Source organism: Eptesicus fuscus, chromosome 17 (genome assembly GCF_027574615.1).
Source record: "Eptesicus fuscus isolate TK198812 chromosome 17, DD_ASM_mEF_20220401, whole genome shotgun sequence".
Lineage (NCBI taxonomy): Eukaryota > Metazoa > Chordata > Mammalia > Chiroptera > Vespertilionidae > Eptesicus > Eptesicus fuscus.
The window spans coordinates 21,462,987-21,483,519 of record NC_072489.1 but is presented as its reverse complement, the minus strand read 5'-3'; the positions used below and the strand labels follow the sequence as shown (position 1 = coordinate 21,483,519).

At 38.5% G+C, this 20,533-nt stretch overlaps 1 protein-coding gene across 1 annotated transcript in view; it reads right to left on the bottom strand.

The window, feature by feature from the left end:
• The window catches only part of CTNNA3 (catenin alpha 3), a 1,343,669-nt gene that overhangs the window by 1,015,159 nt on the left and 307,977 nt on the right, over positions 1-20,533 (bottom strand). The window contains exon 6 of the mRNA XM_054728624.1: positions 11,838-12,101. Coding sequence (XP_054584599.1) covers positions 11,838-12,101 — 264 coding nt within the window. The remainder of the gene's footprint in view (positions 1-11,837; positions 12,102-20,533) is intronic.

Sequence of the window (20,533 nt, the reverse complement as noted above, 5' to 3'; positions counted from 1 at the left end):
CTGGAATCGAACCTGGGACCCTTCAGTCTGCAGGCCCACGTTCTATCCACTGAGCCAAACCAGCTAGGGCAATTCTTCCTTTTTTATATCTGTCTCTTTTCTTTTCACTTCAACTACCCTACTTTTAGTCTTTATTACCTCTTACTGGAAATATTACTGAAATCTTTGGTTCTTATCTCTATCCATCTAAACCTGCAAAATAATCTGCACATCATGACTGATTAATCTTCCTACAGCATCTATTTGATTTTCTCCTTTCCCTAATCAAATATTTCTCCCTTAATAAAGTTCACATTTCTGAGCTTGACATTCAGTGTGGTTCCTACAAATTTGGTTTTCAAGCCAGACTGTCTACCATTCTCCTGCTGTAGATAGTACAGTACAGTATTTAGGAGCATCAGTGGGGAATTCCAATTTCATTACTGCAGAAAAGGAACAATATTAGCTCTCTCTTTAGAAGAGGAAAATATGAACTTAGGAATGGATTTGCCTAAGAAGGAAACAAGCTTTTGTTAAAAGGATGTACTTTTTCCCCCTGATAAGTACTATAAAAAAAATGCAAGAAAGCTGAATCTATAAGCTCTTGCACTGATTTATGGATTAATCAAACTGACATGATAGTCCCAAGTATGATTAACTTCAGTTCCATTCTGCTATTCATCCTTAATGGTGTGTTTCTGTGTGGAGTTTTCCTGCCAGTCCCTATAAAAAGATAAGGACTCTCTGGGTGGTAAATCATCTTTTTAAAAAGTCCCCATGTACTCACCCAAATGCAAATCTTGATGTTTGTTCAGGCATCGAAGTTTATAAAACCCCTTTTATATAACTGGAAAGTCATTAAATGTCCTATCACAGTTCTTCCCATACTTCAAGACTCACCTCAGTTCCCTCTCCATAAAGCCTTCCCTCATTGCTTCTTGCTAGATTATAAGAGTCTTGAGAATAGAGCCTGAGATGTTTCTGATTCAACAAACATTTATAGAACAGGTACTATGCTAGGAATTTATCCCTCAGCATATACAGATGCCACCTCTGAAATAATATACAAAGTATCAATTAAAAATGCTTGTTTCTGGGGGAAAATAAAGATAACTCTGGAAAAACGAATATCTAGGGAAAAAGGGGAAAGAGGATGCCCGCACCCTTTCCTTTCATCGTTTATTTTTAGAAAATGTGTTACCATTTTTTTCTCTGTGCCTTTGAAATGTATGTAAATATTTTTAAAAGCCAAAGGAGCTTCTTGCCAGCTTTTCCACCCATGAATGTTGTTCTCAAGGGTCTGGGCGCCATTTCTTTAAAATGTAATCATCAGCTCTAGCTGGTTTGGCTCAGTGGATAGAGCATCAGCCTGAGGACTGAAGTGTCCCAGGTTCGATTCCAGTCAAGGACACATGCCCATGCCCAGGTTGTAGGCTCAATCCCCTAGTAGGGGGCATGCAGGAAGCAGCCAATCAATGATTCTCTTTCATCACTGAAGTTTCTATCTCTCTCTCCCTCTCCCTTTCTCTCTGAAATCAATTATATATATATATATATAAATATATATATTTTAAAAAAATGTAATCATCAAGGAAGACAGTGTTTCTATCTCACAGTTTCCATGGGAGGATCTAAGCCTAACTTCCCTGGGCACCTGGCTCCAAGCTGCAAACCTACCTCTGTCATTAAGATATAGTACATTTAATTTCATATGAATAAGGGCACTAACTACACAGATTGTCATTCCAATTACCAAGTTAATTTAGGATGAACTATTATTCAAATGGTAATGTCGGGTCCTCTTTTTTTTACTTGTTTACTGTTTATCTTGAGAATGTGTGTTGGGTTTTATCTGCTTAGCTATATAAAAGGTGATATTTCTTTCTATATCTGCTATCTCTTTAGCAGGTTGCCTGTGATTCATATCACATTTGGTTTAATGCTGACTTGAAAATAAAACTTTTCTTCCTCTTCTACTTTTGTGAAGAGATTTTCTGAATTGGCAGATGTTGCTTTTAATTTTATTTCCCCAAAATTACTAGATATCATTGGATCATATAAATTTGTAAATGTGCACATATATTAACTTCTCAATAATAAATTGAAAGAATAAATTAAGAAAAGAGGCGATGAGGAAGGAAAGTTCGAGAGATAAAGGGTAAGGAAGAATAGAAGAAGGGAGGGAGGAAGAAAAGAAAGAACAAACTGATAGTAAAACTCAAGAGAAATTCCACTTTGGGGCGGGGTGGGGGGAGGGCGGTAAGGCTTAAAAAGAAAACCTAAGTCTAACACAACTCTAATGTAGATTCAGAGGCTTTAGGAATCAAACATACTTTCTGCTCAGTAATAAAGGGTAGAACATTTCAGCCAATATTCCACTCTCAGAAAAAAATTGACTCAGTAACTGGCCTAGGCTGGAGTCACCAGTTAACTAGACTGAGGTTCTTAACTTTTTGTGTCCTGGACTCCTCTGGCAGTCTGGTGAAAACTATACCCTCTTCTCAAAGCAACTATCCTAATGTATAAAATAAAAGACAGATTCAAAGGAAACCATTTCCATTAATGGTTATAAAAAATATTTTTAATTTGTCATATTAATACATGAAATAACAAGATCTAGCACTGGACCTAATAATGTAGTAGTAACAAGCATAAATGATACTTTGCACACCTGTAATGTGGTATGAAAATGTCTGCAATTGCTACTGGTAACAATATCTTAGGTGTTGCCATCAATACTGTGGTTTATCATCTATATTAATAATTAAACAAAATGCTAAGTTTCAGGTTGAATTTTGAAATAAAGATCTAGTATTTTCCCACTAAAGTTCACAGACACCTGGATTCTATACAAGGATCCCCATGAACTTCAGATTAAAAGGCCCATGAGAGTTGTAACATTAGATCCCAGAGTGGCTCCTACATAAGCTAGGCAATGTCCGCCACAAAGGACAAGAAGCTCTGCTCCAGGAAGACAAACGACTTTCTTGGTCTAAAGGAGCGCCTACATCTCCTTCCTCTCCTTTCCCCAGCATTAACAACTAGAGGCCTGGTGCACCAAATTCGTGCACAGGGCAGGAGAGGGGTCCCTCAGCCTGGCCTGCAACCTCTCCAATCCGGGACCCCTCGGGGGATGTCAGACATGCCTCTCACAATCCAGGACTGCTGGTTCCTAACTGCTCGCCTGCCTGCCTGAACACCTCTAACCACCTCTGCCTGCCTGATCACCCCTAACCACCTCTGCCTGCCTGCCTGATCGCTCCTAACTGCTCCCCTACAGGCCTGATCGCCCCTAACTGCCTCTGCCTTGACCCCGCACCAGGGACCCAGGATTCCTTCCTCTGGCTGGCTGCAGGCACTCAGGACCTAGGCTTCCCTTCGTCTGGCCAGCCGCAGGCACCCAGGACCCGGGCCGGCTTTGCCTGGGCCAGCTGCAGCCACAGGGACCATGGGCAGGCAGCTTCTCCCAGGCCACAGGCGCTGGTGCCCAGGACTGCGAGGTGGGCAGCTTCTCCCTCTCCCCAGCTGCAGGGACTGGCACCCGGGACTGTAGGGCTGGTGGCTTCTCCCTCTCTCAGGCTGCAGCCGCAGTCACTGGCGCCCAGGGCCGAGGGCAGGTGGCTTCGCCCGGGCCCGGCTTTGTCAGGAAGGACATCGGGATGGTCGTCTAGAAGACGTCCGTTCTAATTAGCATATTACCCCTTTATTAGTATAGATCATGCTAGTTGTTAATAAGGACCTACAATGACTACAGGGACATCATATGCATGCTATAAAGTACACTGTAGCTACTAATACTATACAGTCTATGAATAGTTCTCAACAAGAAACAGGCATAATAAGGATCACCTGGGAAGCCTGTTTCTTAAAAAAGATTCGTGACCCCCCTGCTTAGAGTCTATCTAAATGGGGAACAGCAATCTCCATTCTTACTAAAAGTGAGCCTTATTCAAGTGACTAAGTACCAAACATCTCAGATTACACCAACAGAATTAAAGAGAGTCTCTAGGGCAAATATATATATATATATATATATATATATATATATATATATATATATAAATATATAAATTTTTTAATGAAAAAAAGAAAAAAAAAGTACTGCCTCTCCAATTTAAGGTGTCCAGAGGAAAATAACAGCATAAATTAATTTATTTTAAAACAAGGAAGGAAAACAAAATGATTAAAAATAAACTAAATAAATGTACTCAAGATATTAAAAAAGAACAGCAAAATTAAACTTCAAGAATTAAAAGGTAGGAGTTAATAAGGACAAAAGCAGAAATTAACTAAATTTTAAAATAATTTGAATTACCAAAGTCAGATTTTTAAAATTTACATTAAAAACAGATGGAAAAACATGTTCCTAATGCCATTCATATGTTGCCTCTTTTACTTTGCAGAGTTTATTACTTTTTGTTGCTGCCTTTGATCCTTTTTTTTATGGAGGTTCCATGAACATTTGAAAAGTAGGTATTCTGTTGCATGCAAAGTTCAATACATCAAATTAAATGGCAAACTGTCCACTGTGCATATGGGGTGGTCAATAAATAATAATAAACCAAAACTGCTCTCTTTTGAGGCCCTCTTTAATATGCCTTAAAAACTTTCCTAAGCTAGATTTCAACCAGTATGCACTCCTATTACAGTCTCTTCATCACCTCAATATTTATTTTTCCTCCCTGCTTTTTCTTATTCAGATTTCCGACTAAGGCAACTCCCCAATCAACAAAATTAACTCGAACTAGCACTAAGTTCCATCCCAGAGTCCTGGGAAGTGTGGAAAATGTGAAAAGTGCCCGCACTCCTGTTCAACCTCCTTAGGGACTAGTGATCACCTGTCTTGTCAGCTCCCAGAGGCAAGTGACTTAGAAGCCAGACCCTGGTCAGAGGCTGGAAAAGTTAGGACACTGAAGGTGCAGCCTGACCCCTCCAAGAAGAAGCTGGAAGTTGGGCTTTATTGTCTGCTCACTTAGCACTGAGGCAGGGAAGAACCAAAGGAAGGGCTTGCATGACTGTTTAATCCTGCCGTTTGTGCTCTATGGTCCCAAGGGCCTAGTAAATGCCGGGCCCCATTAGCTCCCCAAAATAGGCAAATTAGGAGACAATTGCTCTGATAGCAGACATCAGGTTGGGCACTAGATACGTGGTCCAAACCTTTGCTCGTCAATGAGAAGCTGGGAGATGGGAACTGCCTCTCAATTGTATGGTGCTGTTATGGGTGAAGATTATGGTGAGAATGTGTCTCAGTTTTTCCTACTTGTTTTGATGTGGGCATGTTCTCAATCACCCAATGTCAAGAAATCTTTCAATCATTTGGGATGGGAATGGGGGGGAGGTTGAGGACAAATATGTGATACCTTAATCAATAAAGTAATTTAAAAAAATCTTTCAGTCAGTTTATGGTTTTCTCTCAGAAGAAACTGATCCATGTGTAGTTGTTTATTCAATGTATTCATGTGTGGAGGGTGTTTTGCTATCTTGCTGAGAATAAATTCTCTCTATAAAAATATTCTTTTTGTCTCTGGTGTTCTTCAGGTTCACTACAATATATCCATGTGGATTTCCTTTTATTTTTTTTAAATATATTTTATTGATTTTTTTACAGAGAGGGATAGAGAGTCAGAAACATCGATGAAAGAGAAACATCGATCAGCTGCCTCCTGCACACCCCTACTGGGGATGTGCCTACAACCAAGGTATGTGCCCTTGACCAGAATCAAACCTGGGACCTTCAGTCCACAGGCCGACGCTCTATCCACTGAGCCAAACCGGTTAGGGCTGGATTTCCTTTTATATATCATTTTGTTATTGCTGTTGTTAATCCTCACCAGACAATATTTTTTCCATTGATTGTTAGAGAGATTGGAAGGGAAGGAGGGAGGGGAGAGAGAGAAAGAGGCATCATTGTGAGAGACGCATTGATTGGTTTCGATTGGTTGCCTCTCCACGAGGGTTAGGGATTGACCCTGCAACCTAGGTACATGCTCTTGATTGTAATCAAACCCATGATCCTTTGGTCCGAGGGCCGAGGCTCCAACCATTGGTAAAAACTGGCCAGGGCTCTTTGTATATGTCTTAATTAACAATTTGGGGATTTCTTGGCTATGGAGACTGGTGTCTTCCATCAGTTCTAGGAAATTCTTAATATCATTTTTATACTTTTCTCTCTTCTGAATGTTATGTTAGAATATTTTAAAACTTGTGAAACCATCTTTATGTATCAACTGCTTTTAAAAATGTTTTGTATTGTGTCTCTCTGTAGTGCATTGTAACAAATTTCTTCAAATATATCTTTCAGATCATTAATTCTCTGCTAATCTCCCATTTTGCCTAATCACTGAATTTTTTTACGATTATGTTTTTCATTTTAGATAGTTCTGTCTGATCAATTTCAACAGTGTTTTAATTGCTTTATAAAACTCTTCATACACTAGTAAATAAAAGAAGGAATAATGTATATTAAGCATACTATTTATATTCAATATCTATAGTGTTTGCAGATCTGATTCTGCAGTTGGTTCTTTCTGTAATATCTCACTTGTGGTGGCTGGCTTATTTGTGTGTCTTGTGAGAACTTACTTTCCTTGGACCTGCATGAGAACTTTTTGTGAACTGGGTATAAAGTGTGGAGAAAATTTGAGTTTACTTCTGGCAGGTATTTGGAGGTATTGCCAAGACAGAACAACTTTAAATGTTCAAGCTGGGGTTTTAGAGGCCATATAGATTATATGAATTCTGACCCAATGTTCAGATAAGGACAGATTTATTGTTAGAAATTTTTCAAGATATTTTCTATTCTTTTTTTCTGAGCCACCCAAGTCAAGGTTAAGCTAGCCAAGACTTCCTACTATCTCCTACTTTAGGGGCTGGTGTCTCTCTTGTTCATCCAAAGAGGTAGCTAAATTTAAGGATTCTCACTTTATGAAAGACTCTCATATGGCTTTCCTATTGGCAGTATATAGCTCTTGTCTTCTGCCCTCAGTTCATGGTCTTTCGAATCCAAGCCACAGGCCATCATGAAAAAGAAATTCCCCACCTCTCCCAGCACAATGCTGGTGCTGGCTTGCTAGTCTGGATTTCAGCTCTCTTCTTATCTGGCTGACCTCAAATTTTCCTAATTCACCCGTTGGATTGTCCATGTATTTAAAAATATTTGATCCATTATTTTTAGTTTTATTATTTTGCTATATTTCTAGAAACTAAACCATTTTTTGAAAAGCATGTTAAAGTGCTCCTAGACATCAGTGATGCCTATACTTCTTGAGTTCTTAAATGCTAATCTGTTTAGTACAGGTCCCATTTCTCCTTGGGGTGAAAACATAAAAATATAAGGACTGTACTCTACAAATTATTACTCTTAGTAAAGGGCAGCATATCTTGGCAGTTGCAGGGCATCTAACTCTGGCTAGATAGCAACGGAGAGAAGAGAATTGTTCTCTCTTTGGGCTCTCTTATCACCAAAAAAGCTTCTGAGCAGCATATCACTTAGATAGGTTCTTGATGGCTTACCTCACTATAAATTCATGTCCCAGTTAAACGTTAGGTAAAGTAGAGCCACCTACCACAAGTATATGGACTGCCAGTTGGAGAAAGGAGGTGGAAAACAGGGGTAAGGGGAAAATACTCTTTGATCCAATATCACAAAATGACATGCAGCATTCCTGTATCTATTCTTTCCTTCCTTCATTTACTCACCAATATTCACAGAGCACTTACTATGTGTAGAGCATTATTCTAGGTGTTGGAGATACAATCATAAATAAAGAAATATAGGGACCTAGTTGGTTTGGTTCAGTGGATAGAGCATTGGCCTGCGAACTGAAGGGTCCCAGGTTTGATTCTGGTCAAGGGCACATACCTTGGTTGCAAGCTCCTTCCTGGCCCTGGCCCTGGCCCTGGCCCTGGCCCTGGCCCTGGCCCTGGTCAGGGTGCGTACAGAAGGCAACCAATCCATATGTCTCTCTCACATCGATGTTTCTCTCTCTGTCTCTCCCCCTCCCACTCTCTCTAAAAATCAATGAAAAAAAAATCTTCCTGGGGTGAAGATTAAAAAAAAAAGAAATAAATACAGGAATGATGACACATACTAGCAAATGAATATATAAAAAAGAAAGACAAGAAAATAAATATGACAGCTCTTTGAAAATGAGAAAACACTACAAAACTCCTTTGTCATTATCTTCTTTTTCACAAGATGATCTGGATAACTCTGTGGACCATGATTACAACAGCTGCTTTTTCCTCACAGGAGAAAGCATATCTTAGATTTGGAGTTTCAAAGCAATTTACACTGGCAAAGTTTCTGCTTAAAAACATTTTGGAAATTCTGTTAATCTATAATTTAACACTTTTCAACTCTCACTCAGTCACAAATGCAGAAGGTACACCCTGTAATTCATATTAGCCTTTCCCATAAATCAATCCCTTTAACCTGTAAAGTATTCTAATTCAACTTCTATTTTCTCCACCAATAAATCTCAGGTTTCAGATCCACAACCAGGTGTGGACCAGAATGAAAGAGCAAACGGAGCTGCAGCGTGGTGTTTGTTGAGTAAGCGCTCTGATACATTTCCACCATAAACATGTAATGGCACTTCCTCCCCACAGCGTATTTACTACATCAATTTATTTCAAGGTATTATATTTGCAGAAGCAAGATAGAGCAAAGGTTACTTTGGATCTTTTACCAATACCGCTTCCTGTAAATAAAGAGAAGAGCAACCATTTAATTTACAAAATCATTTTTAAAGGCTAAATGCTCAATAAATTCTTCTTTATCTAGTTCACACAGCCTCGGCAGCTATTTATAACTGGGATATAAAAATATGTACAAAATTCAAGCATTTGCACTAGCTTGGGCATGCCTCGCTTTGACTGAAACTGAATTAATTTCAAAGGTTGTAGAGACAGTATTAGAATTTCAGGGAAATATCTGTGGGACTCCCTCCTGCCTCGTCCGGGAGAAGTGAATCAGACACATAGCTTGAGAAAAGGAAGACTCCATCCATCACCACTCCTATGCCCGCTCCAATTAAAGCTACAACCAACTATATCTATCTATCTATCTATCTATCTATCTATCTATCTATCTATCTATCTATCATCTACCTACCTATCTCCCTCCCTCTCTGCATAATAAACTTTACCACTTATGCAAGCATCACCAGACACAATTCTGTGTAGCACTGTGAGAAATGATAATCAAGCCTGTATGTCCAGCCTAGAAAATTTCACCTCACTGTATTAGCCACTCCCCAAATATAAACCACTTCTACTTAAATGACCCAGGTACAAAGTCCTTTTCACTAACAAGTTATTCTATCTTTTATACTTGGTTACATTTATAATTTATATGATAGTTTATAGAGACTAAGAATCTTAGCATAAATTGTGTTGAATTTTAATTAAGCCCCTTAAGTTCTATCAATGAGAACTGAATATAACACAGAAGTTAGAACTATCGAACTATCTTCTGGAATCAGAGAGATGAGATTCATATGCCAGCTATGATCACTCACCAGCCTTCTGGCTTAAGCAAGTTACATAACCTATGTAAGTCTCAGTTTTATTTTCAGTAAAAAAAAAAAAAATGCTTATTTTATAGGGACTCTAATAATTAAATGACTAGCTATCAAGAAATGATACATTTTAATTCATGGGGGACCTAACATTCTAGTAGTACCACTAGTATAAAATTAGTAAGAAACAGTCTTGCCCACAAGGAGATTTCAATCTTATTATGAAAACAAGGTACACATCTAAAGGACAAGTTTACTAAGTGTGCAGTACACAGGGCAAACAAAAAGATGCTGGGGTATTATTAAAGACTCTACCCTATTTAGACAAGAGTTCCTAAAAATTTCACATAGATGCTAATGATTGGGAATTTAATAAATTTTCACAACGATGTCAATAATTAGAAATTGAATAATGCTGGATTAGAAATGAAGAGACCTATTTAAAAACATGTAACTAATGGAAAAGCATACAAAAAGGTTATTCTAAATTTAAATAAAGTAATATTTTTACCATGAAAGTAATAAAATTAAGAACAACATAGGAATTATATGTTATGTGTTTAATTCAGTGTGTCAATAAAACTTACTAATTTTAATTGGATTGATTTCTTAATTATAGAAGAATCTGCCTCCAAGTAGTCATCTCCGCTAATGATAATGAGAGCTAAGATTCACTGGGCACTAATGAAGTCCCAGGCACTGCTCTAAGCATGTTTACATGTATTATTCTCACTGATTTTAACAATACTATGATTTATCCCCATTTTATTGGAGAGGAAATTAAGTCCAATGAAATAACTTTCCTAAGGTCACACGGGTAGAAAGAACCACAGCTGAGATAGGAACCAGGCATTTATCACTAAGTGCTACCCAATGTTGCCCCCCACTGAGCAGCTGCATGTCTGACTTGGGTAGCCAATGATCCTTGACATCAATTTGAAAAAAGAGTTTGCGTTTCTGAGCTTCTTCTCAACATTGGCTTCACCTATCAGTAGTTCCCATCATAAATGATGAAAATTCATCCATCCAGTTGCCAAGCCAAAACAAAACCTTGTAGTGATCTGTGGCGGACACAGAGGTGTACTGCCCATTCCCCTGCCAGGAAGGACTTGCCCAGCTGTGGGAGTGAGGACAGCATTCGGGCCCCCAGCTATCACTTCCTTCAGTATTTGACAGCTTCCAGTCATTGAAAGAGGCAAAAGGCCTGGCTTTTTTGCCTGACAAGTTACACTCAAGAACAACCTTCTCTCCAGAACTCCCTGCTGACTGGTCCAGGCTTTGTGGGCGTAGACTTCTTCCTCTGCTTAGTCTTGCTCTTCCCTTTACACAAATTACTTCCTAATAACACCTTGCATCCCAAGCTCCATCCGGCGGTGCTTCCGGAGATTCAGCTAAAACTCCTCCCTTCCTCCCACAGGTCACATCCATTCTGTCAAATCTAGTTGGCCCTCCTTACAGTATTTACAGATACCACCCTGGTCCAAACTAAAATTTGAGGTGGAATCAAGTGGAGATGTAAAATGCAAGCCTGCAACCTCCTGCCTGAGGGAGCACTTAGCTGTCTGGAAGCTGTTTTTCAGCTTCTCCCTTTGTTCCCTTTTGGTCTGACACACAGTCAGTGTAGTCTCAGCATGTCACTCTTTTGCTTGAAACCTTACAATGAATGGCAAGTAATCTGATGTAAAAGCCGCAATCATTAAAAGCCTGTCCAGGCCCCTTCTGACCTAACCCCACTGGGTCTCTGACCTCAGCATCTACTCATCGCCTCCCTCTCCGCACCAATACCCCAGCTTCTGTCACCTCAACACTGGGCATGCCTTCAGGCCTCTGTTCTGGATCTCCATCTGCTGATTCTCTCACTGCCTTCAAGCCTTTGGTAATATCTCACTTTCTCAACGTAACATTCTATGCAATTGGCTTATCTGTGTTTATTGTTTTTGTTTTTTTTTGCCTATATTCCCCTTTTAGAATGTGGATTGTCATCTATTATATCCCAAGCACAACATACACTAGTAAAAATAAATATTTGTGAAATGAATAAATCCTACATTTCATAAGATTTATAGAAAATAAAATCATGATTATAATCTAATTAACAATCCCCAATTTAAATTCATAACTTCCTTGGCAGAGATGCAAAGGACTCAGAGGTCTACTGATGGGATATTTTCCTGCTAATCAATTCATTGGAAGATATAAGAGGATGATCGAGTCTGATTGGATTACTGGGTCTTCATTTACTCATGCTCTAAACTCCAGTACGTGGATTTAAAAACCCACTTCTGTTTATTTTCATACTGGGACATCAAATCACACTTCACCTTTCTCTTGACTTACCTCTAGCTCATCAAGGGCACTTCCCAGGGTTGCTGCCTGAGGTTCCAGAGGGGCCAGCTCGTTCTGGATGCCTTGGGAAGCATTTGATATTACATTGAGCGCATTCTGAATTTCTTCACAAACTGTGTCCTTGCTGGCTTTGAGGGAAGCAACATCAGAATGTTCCAAACAAGCTGAACAAATTGAATGCAAGAGGGGAGAGTTCTCCTTCAATGTGGCCCGGGCGCCGGCTATTTCATCCCTCTGATTTGGAGACTTTAAGTCCTGAGGATGAAAATAAAAAGAGAGGTACCATATAATGAGTTATGGGAGAAGAAGAGTTATACAAAGAAGCTCCATTTTTCTGTCAATATACATGAAAAAGATATTAGACACTAAGAAGTCATCTATAAGTTAAAATCCAGGCCATCGATTAGTTTTACCCTCCTTCAGAGTCTGTTAAAAATCTACAGAAGGAAAGCTGAGCCTATCAGCAAAAAAAGTCACAGTGATGCAGATGTGTAATACCGAGCGGATCAGTCATATCCTTACAAGTCAGAAAAATACTCTGGCTCTCACATTCTTAAGTGTATTATAAGAGAGCTTGAATTATAAAGATACTGATTACCTATTTCCGTAGATGGTGATGATTGCATTTAATCTTTTCATTAAAACTAAACAATTCAGTCAAGATGCTAAATTGAACCTCCGACCATTCTGCTCTTTTCAACTCTTTTACTTACTAATAAATCAATCCTCTATCTTTCTTTCTTTGACACTTATTCAACAAATATTGAACACTGAACATATGCTTTCCCTGTGCTAGATACCAAGCGTACAGATGTGAGCAATCCTACAAGGACCCTATTGTCCTGAAGCTTATGTACTTGTTTGAGGGGAGGGATCCAACTGACACACAATAAAGCAGGAAAACAATGCACACGTCTATTTCAGGAAATGATGCATGCATCAAAAAAAGACAAAAGTAAAGCATCATAGAGACTGATTTGAGAAGAGAAAGCTGCTTTAGCTTGGTGGTCACAGAAAATATTTCCATTATGATGACAGCTGTAGTGAACATAAATGAAAAGCATCCCAAGCAGTGGGGAGAGAGGGAAGAGAAGTCCTATAAAAGTGATGGCTGGCCAAAACTAACTCGGATACCGTGAGAACCCCTGACAAGCCCTACCTTAACTAAGTGGCAAAGGTTAACCTCATTGGCGATGTCACAGGGATATCATGCACCCCTTGACACGCTGTGACTTCTCCTCTCTAGTATTCTCTTTAAAAGCCCACAATCCCAGTCTAATCAGAAGAAAAACAATAAGGAAAACCAGATTGGGGAACATCCTGCATGAGACCTGGACAGTATTCCTCAAGACCATTAAGGTCACACAAAAAAGGGCACTAAGTAATAAACTCTCACAGACCAGAGGAGGCTGGGGAGACGTGACAATCAAATGCAGTGTGGAACCCTGGATTGGGTCCTGGAAAAGAAATAAGCTATTCATGGATACACTGGTGAAGCCCACACAAACCTGAGTTAATAGTAAGTCATCAGTGTTTGCTTGTTCCTTGTGGCAAATCAAAGATAGTAACAATGCAGGGAACCAGGGGAAACGTAGATGGTATCCTCCCTTTACCGAATTTGCACCTTTTCTGAAAATCTAAAAATATTAATATACATAGAAAGCTTATTTTAAAGAAAACTAACTCAAGGGACCTTAACTATAGCTTATGCATGAAAAATTCATGATAAATATTTTCCCCATTTTAAAAACGAGGAAATGGAGGTTTAGAGAGTCTAAGTTCCTCAGTCAGTGACAGAGCTAGATGGTGGCATTTCTTATGTCGTAACCGAAGTCAGTGAGACGGCTAAACCATGATCCCAATAACTACGCTCCCTCTTTCCTGCACAGGAAGGAATTCCCTTATTTGCTATACACGGACGAGGACTCATATTTGTATAATGACAGCTTATAAAGTGCTTCTAGATGTAGCATCTTATCGATCATCACAACACCTTTGGAGAAGTAAGGCTGGGTTATTAAGCACCAGTTTAATTAAATAGGTATTTAGAGCAAGAAGATTCAGAGGCTGGTAAAAGAACTAAGCTCTAAACCTAAGTCTTTCAAATCACATGTTTTTTTCCACAAGACTCTGTTGCCAAGGAATAATGTTGCCTGTAGTTAATAAATGGCTGTGCTGCTGTATTTTTAGTTCCTTCTTTTCTGAAAATAAAGGCTGTCTGCTGCTTTATGCAGGCTTTGGGAGATATCAACTGATTTACAAGATGTGGGGAGGACAGTAAGAAGTAGCTGTCAACCCATTGTTCATACTAATTAGCCAAGAAAAGACACTTTGTAGCTTTCTTAGCTTGTTATGATTTCCCCTTATGTTTCTGGTCTGAGTTCTAGTTTTAGCTGTCATTAGCACCATGAGCTGGGTAATTCCTCTATTCTTTCAATGTCTGCTTTTCCATCTATAAATACGGGGAAAATGATATTTCGCCAACATAAGATTAAGTAGCATATCAGAAAACAAATATAGGCCTAGCTGGTTTGGTTCAGTGAATAGAGTGTCGGCCTGTGGATCGAATGGTCCCAGGTTTGATTCCAGTCAAGGGCACGTACCTCAGTTGCAGGCTCCTCCCCAGCCTGGGCCCTAATCAGGGCATGTGCAGGAGGCGACCAATCTATGTGTTTCTCTCACATCGATATTTCTCTGTCTTTCCCTCTCTCTTCCACTCTCTCTAAAAATCAATGGAAAAATATCCTCAGGTGAGGATAAAAAAAAAAAAAAAAGCAAACAAATATACTTGGAAAAGAGTAGACTTATTGAGAGAGTACAGAATTATTTTATTCCTTACATTTATTAAGGAAAACTGTCTTTGTCCTGTGATGGTCTTAGTGATTTTCATATCACTACCTACCATTTAGCTCAGTGAAACTTAGAAAAATATTTAATATTTGAAAGGACAAGTAAATTATAGTTTTGAAAGGATGCACAACTCCTCAGAGGAACAACAATAAAAAGTGCCAGTGTTCAGAAAGAGCTGAAGAAAATTCTCTGCATATTACAGTATAATCAAAATGTATTACATAATTCCCTCTAAAGAGACATATACATAACAAATACTTCTTTATCTAGAATGGCATGGTCAACATTTAGGTAGTTTTTGAAAGAAGAAAGTCTGTGAACATATATTATTACAAAAAAAGCTAAAGTTAAAAATATTATTTCTTTTACTCTGATGGTGGCTATGTATATCTAACAGTAAATTATGGTGACTTTAATGCTGCAGGGACTTTGGAATTTAAAAATCAAATATATTTTTGGCTTTTGATCCTAAGCTTAATTATCTCTGCCCAAGGCAATTATAGGATCTTTAATGAGCACTGATATCCAAAAAAGTAAACTGCGATAAGGACAGTTTAAATGAACATAACAAAAATGATGTACTATGGCAGCTGGTGGGGAAAGAAAGGCAGGTTATAGAGTTTTAAGGTAAGGAAAATACAGAAGGCAAGATCACTTCTCCTAAGGCACATCCCAAAGAATAAATTTAATGTAATAAGTAGGCACATAAACAAAAGGGGAATTAATGAATGCCAGCCTTCTAAATAAAAGGTTATGGTGATGTTTGTTTTATTCATTTTAACTGATAATACCATAGGTTCAAAGCTTCATATATCTACGTATGCTAAAATTTTAAACCAGGCCAAAATGGGAATTAAATGGTAGGGTTGATTAGGGATTTCTTTGGATGGAGAAGTATAAAGAATTTAGCTCCTCAGGGATTTATACCTATTTAATAACTTTTTTTAATGCTCCAGAAAGTAAAATCTGACATGAGATTTCTAAGTTAAGGGGACATTAAAGGCTTCTAGCTAATGAAGAAATACACAGATGGGATTTAAAAAGAAGACCTTACAAGTCTGTGCAAGTAGGTAGAAAATTAACATATGAGTTTTAACTCTGGCAAGAGAACAAAATATATTTAGGGATTTTAAAGATCAAAAAATATTTTAAAAATGAAGGGCTCTAAGCGATCAATTAATTAATTCAACTATTCCTTCAACAAATATTGTTTGGCTCCCACTGCACATCAGACAGTTCACTAGATGTTAGGAATGCAAAGATAAAGAGCTTATAGATCAGAAGGGGAAACAAATTTATAAGGGAGTTTAAATAGATGAAAGTCCCTCAGCTTGAGCAAATTAAAGAAAATGTATCAGAGGAGGTGAATCTTAAACTATAAGTAGGAACCTGTAAAGAAAGCAGGGCAAAAAACAAGCAAAGAAAACAGCATGTGTGAAGACCTGAGGCATGAGAGCAAAGAGCATGCAGACCACAGCAGGTGGCACCACAGCAAGTACAGGCATACCTTGGAGATACCGCAGTTGGGTTCCAGGACAAAGCAATAAAGTGAGTATCAAAATACATTGAGTCAAAGGAATTTTCTGGTTTCCCAGTGCACATAAAAGTTTCGTTTTCAGTACTGTAGTTTATTAAGTATGCAATAGTATTATCTATAGATAGATAGATAGAGAGATAGATAGATAGATAGATAGACACAAAAGCCTAAGCGACCATTATAGCCAGATGACCTGATGACCGGCCAGTAGCTATGATGCACACTGACCACCAGGGGGCAGACGCTCAATGCAGGAGCTGCCCTCTGGTGGTCAATGCGCTCCCACAGCCAACCTCCCATGGTCCCTCCCCGCAGCCGGGTGGCCCCAATCGGCCCAGGTGCCGGCCAGGTAGAGGGACCCCACCCATGCACGAATTTGTGCACCGGGCCTCTAGTGTCTAATAAAACAATGTACATGCCTTAATTAAAGAACACTAACCATCATCTGAGCCTTCATTGAGTGATAATCTTTTTGCTGGTGGAGGGTTTTGCCTTAGTGTTGACTGCTGCTAATTTATCAGGATGGCTGAAGTTGAGGTACCCTGGCAATTTCTTAAAATAAGAACAATGAAGTTGCTGCATCAATTGACACTTCCTTTCATGAACAATTTTATGCGATGCTGTTTGACAGCATTTTACCCACAGTAAATAAAACTTCTCTCAAAATTGGAGTCCATCTTATCACAGTCTGTATAGCTTCATCAAATAAGTTTATGTAATATTCTAAATCCTTTGTCATCTTCACAACATCTTCACCAGAAGTAATCTTCACAGCATCTTCACCAGAAGTAGATTCCATCTCAAGACATCACTTTATTTGCTCATCCATAGGAGTGAATAACTCCTCATCCATTAAAGTTCTATCATGAGATTTCGGCAGTTCAGTCACATCTTCAGGCTCCACTTTTCAGTCTGGTTCTCTTGCTATGTCCACCACTGCAATAACTACAGTTACTTCCTCAACTGAAGTCTTGAACCCATCACAGTTATCCAGGAGGTTTGGAATCAACTTCCTCCAAATCAAGTTCTTGATACTTTAACTTCTTCCCATTAATAACAAATATTCTTAATGGCATCTAGAATGGTGAATCCTTTCCAGAAATTTTTCAATTTACTTTACTCAGATCCATCAGAGGAAGCACTGTCTATGGCAGTTATAGCCTTCCAAAATGTTTGTCTTAAATAATAAGACATGAAAGTAAAAATTACTCCTTGATCCATGGGCTGTAGAATGAATGTTGTGATAGCAGGCATGAAAGCAACATTAAGTCTCATACATCTCCTTCAGAACTCTTGGGTGACTAGGTGTGTTATCACTGAGCAATAATATTTTGAATCTTTTTCCCTAAGCAGATCTCAACAATGAGCATAAAATATTCAGAAAACCATATGGTAAACATGTGCTGTTATCCAGGAACTTTTGTTCCATTTATAGAACACAGGTAGAGCAGATTTAGCCTATTTCTTCAGGCCCTTGGATTTGGGAAAAATAAATGACCATAGACTTCAACTTAAAGTCACCAGCTGCATTAGGCCCTCACAAGAGAGTCAGCCTATCCTTTGAGGCTTTGAAGCATTACCTTCTACTCTATATGAAAGTCCAATATAAGGCTGTTTTATGTATATTGATAATTTGTTGTTAGTGTATCCACCTTCATTAATTACCTTACCTAGATCTTCTGGACAACTTGCTGCAGTTTCTACATCAGCACTTGCTGCTTTACCTTGTTATTGGCTATGGCTTCTTTACTTAAACTTCATGAACCCACCTCTACTAGCTTCAAACTTTCCTTCTGCAACTTCTTTACTTCTCTCATCCTTCATAGACTTGAAGAGAGTTAGCGCCTTGCTCTGGATTAGGCTTTGGCTTAAGGAAAGGTTATGGCTGGTTTGATCTCTTATCCAGTCCACAAAAACTTTCTCCACATCAACAACAAGGCTGTTTCACGTTCTTATCATTGTTGTGCTCACTGGAGTAGCACCTTTAAATTTACTTCAAGAACTCCTCCTTTACATTAACGTCTTGGCTGTTTGGCGCAAGAGACCTAGTTTTTGGTATAATCTCAGCTTTCAAAATGCCTTCCTCGCTGAATTTAATCATTTCTAGCTTTTGGTTTAAAGTGAGAGATGTGTAACTCTTTCGGTCACTTGAACATCTAGAAACCACTGTAGAGTTATTAATGGACCTAATTTCACTACTGTTGTGTGGCAGGGCATAGAGAGGCCCGAGGAGAGAAAGCAAGACTGGGCACAGCCCATAGGTCAAGCACAACATTTATTAAGTTCACCAACTTGTATGGGTGATATTTGTGATGTCCCCAAACAATTACAATAGTAACATCAAAGATAACTGACCACAAATCTCTATAAGAAATATAATAATGATGAAAACATTTGAAATATTGTGAGAATTATTAAAAAGTGGCAGAGAATGGATGATCCCGGAGAGTATTATGTTGAGTAAAATAAGACAGAGAAAAATAAGTATCACATGATCTCGTTCATATGTGGAATCTAATGAACCAAATAAACTGATCAAAAATAGACCCAGAATCATAGAAGTATGAACAGGCTGTTGAAACGCAGAGGGAAGGCAGGGGTGGAAAGAGATCAACTAATGAACTTGTATGCATATATGCATAACCTGTGGACACAGACAACGAGGTGGGGAGAGCCTGGGTTAGGCGGTGGGGATGCAGATGGGAGAGGGCTGGAATATGTTAACAGGGGAAAAAGGAGGACCTATGTAATACTTTCAAAAATAAACATTTTTTAAAAAGTGACAGAGACTCAAAGTGAGCAAAAACTTTTGAAAAATGGTGCTGATAGACTTGCTTAAAGCAGGGTTGCCACAAACCTTCAGTTTGTAAAAAATACAATAGCTGTGAAGCACAAGAGTGACTCACAATCAAACAAGGTATACCTGTACAGGAGACCTAAGTAATAAAGGAGATGAATCCAGCTAGAAAGGTAAGCAGAAGATTCCTCATGTGTCTTGCTAAAGAACTGTGAGAGCAATGAGCTCAGATGTGTATTTTCAAAGGTTACTCTAGCAATGACCTTTGAGTAGAAAAAAGAGAATGAAATTTATCCGAGTACTGGATAAATTTCATTCTTTTTCATCTACTCAATGAAGATGTGGTACATATACACAGTGAAATACTACTCAGCCATAAGGAAGGATGAATACTGCCACTTGCAACAACATGGATGGACCTTGAGAATATTATGCTAAGCTAAATAAGTCAGATGGAAAAGGACAAGAACCATATGATTTTTCTCATATGTGGGTATAAAACTGAAGACGAACAGCAGTGTGGTGGTTTCCAGAGGGAAGAGGGGAGGAAAAGGAGGTCCTACTATATGGTGATGTAAGATTTCACTTTGGGTGGTGGGCACAAGATGCAATATACAGATCTTGTAACATAGAAACCCACACTGAAACCTATATGATCATGTTGACCAATGTCACCTCAATATATTTAACTTAAAAAATAAAAAAATAAAGAGAATGAAATTGCAGTCATGGAGATCAGGGTATAATCCACACAACAATGGATGTCTGAATGCTGAACACTATTGCCAGACTGCAGTAGAATGAATCTAGGCATATATTGGAGATGAAAATAGTAAAACTGATATTCAGATTTGAGGAGAGAATATTTAGAAGCATCTAGAAAATTGTTTCAGCAACTGTGTACATAGTGGTGCATTCATCAAGACGGGGAATACAGAATAAATAATGTGTATGGAAGAGAAAGGTGAAATACATTTTGTCATCTGCCAAATGCAAAATGCCAGCATAATATTCAAAGGAAAATAAACTATACATGGATCTAGAACTGAGAGAGTCAGAGCTATGAGTAGAGGTTTGTGAATCACCAACCCATAGTGTAAAAGTTACAGCGCCTTCAACCAGGATGAATGTTACAGTAAGAAGATTTTGGAAATCAGCATAAATTATTTCTTGAGGATATGAGCCTGATAATTTTCTAGCCCCAAAGGCCAAATTTACATTGTAAATCATCAAGAAGAATATAAAAAATACTAAACTCTCAAAAAACCAATAAGCAAGCAAAAAAGCACATGCAAACCTTAGAGCTTAAGACCTGAATTACTTTGGATAATTATGGCCAACATACTTTAAGAAAAGAGAATTTAAGTTTTTGGTTTTTATTTTTAACCAATTTGGAAAGACAGAATGATTTTTATATCAGGGAGTTAAAAATATGGGATCTGTTCACCTTGAGAAAGGAAATTTATATTGGAGGACACACTATAATTAAAAAATCTTAAAATT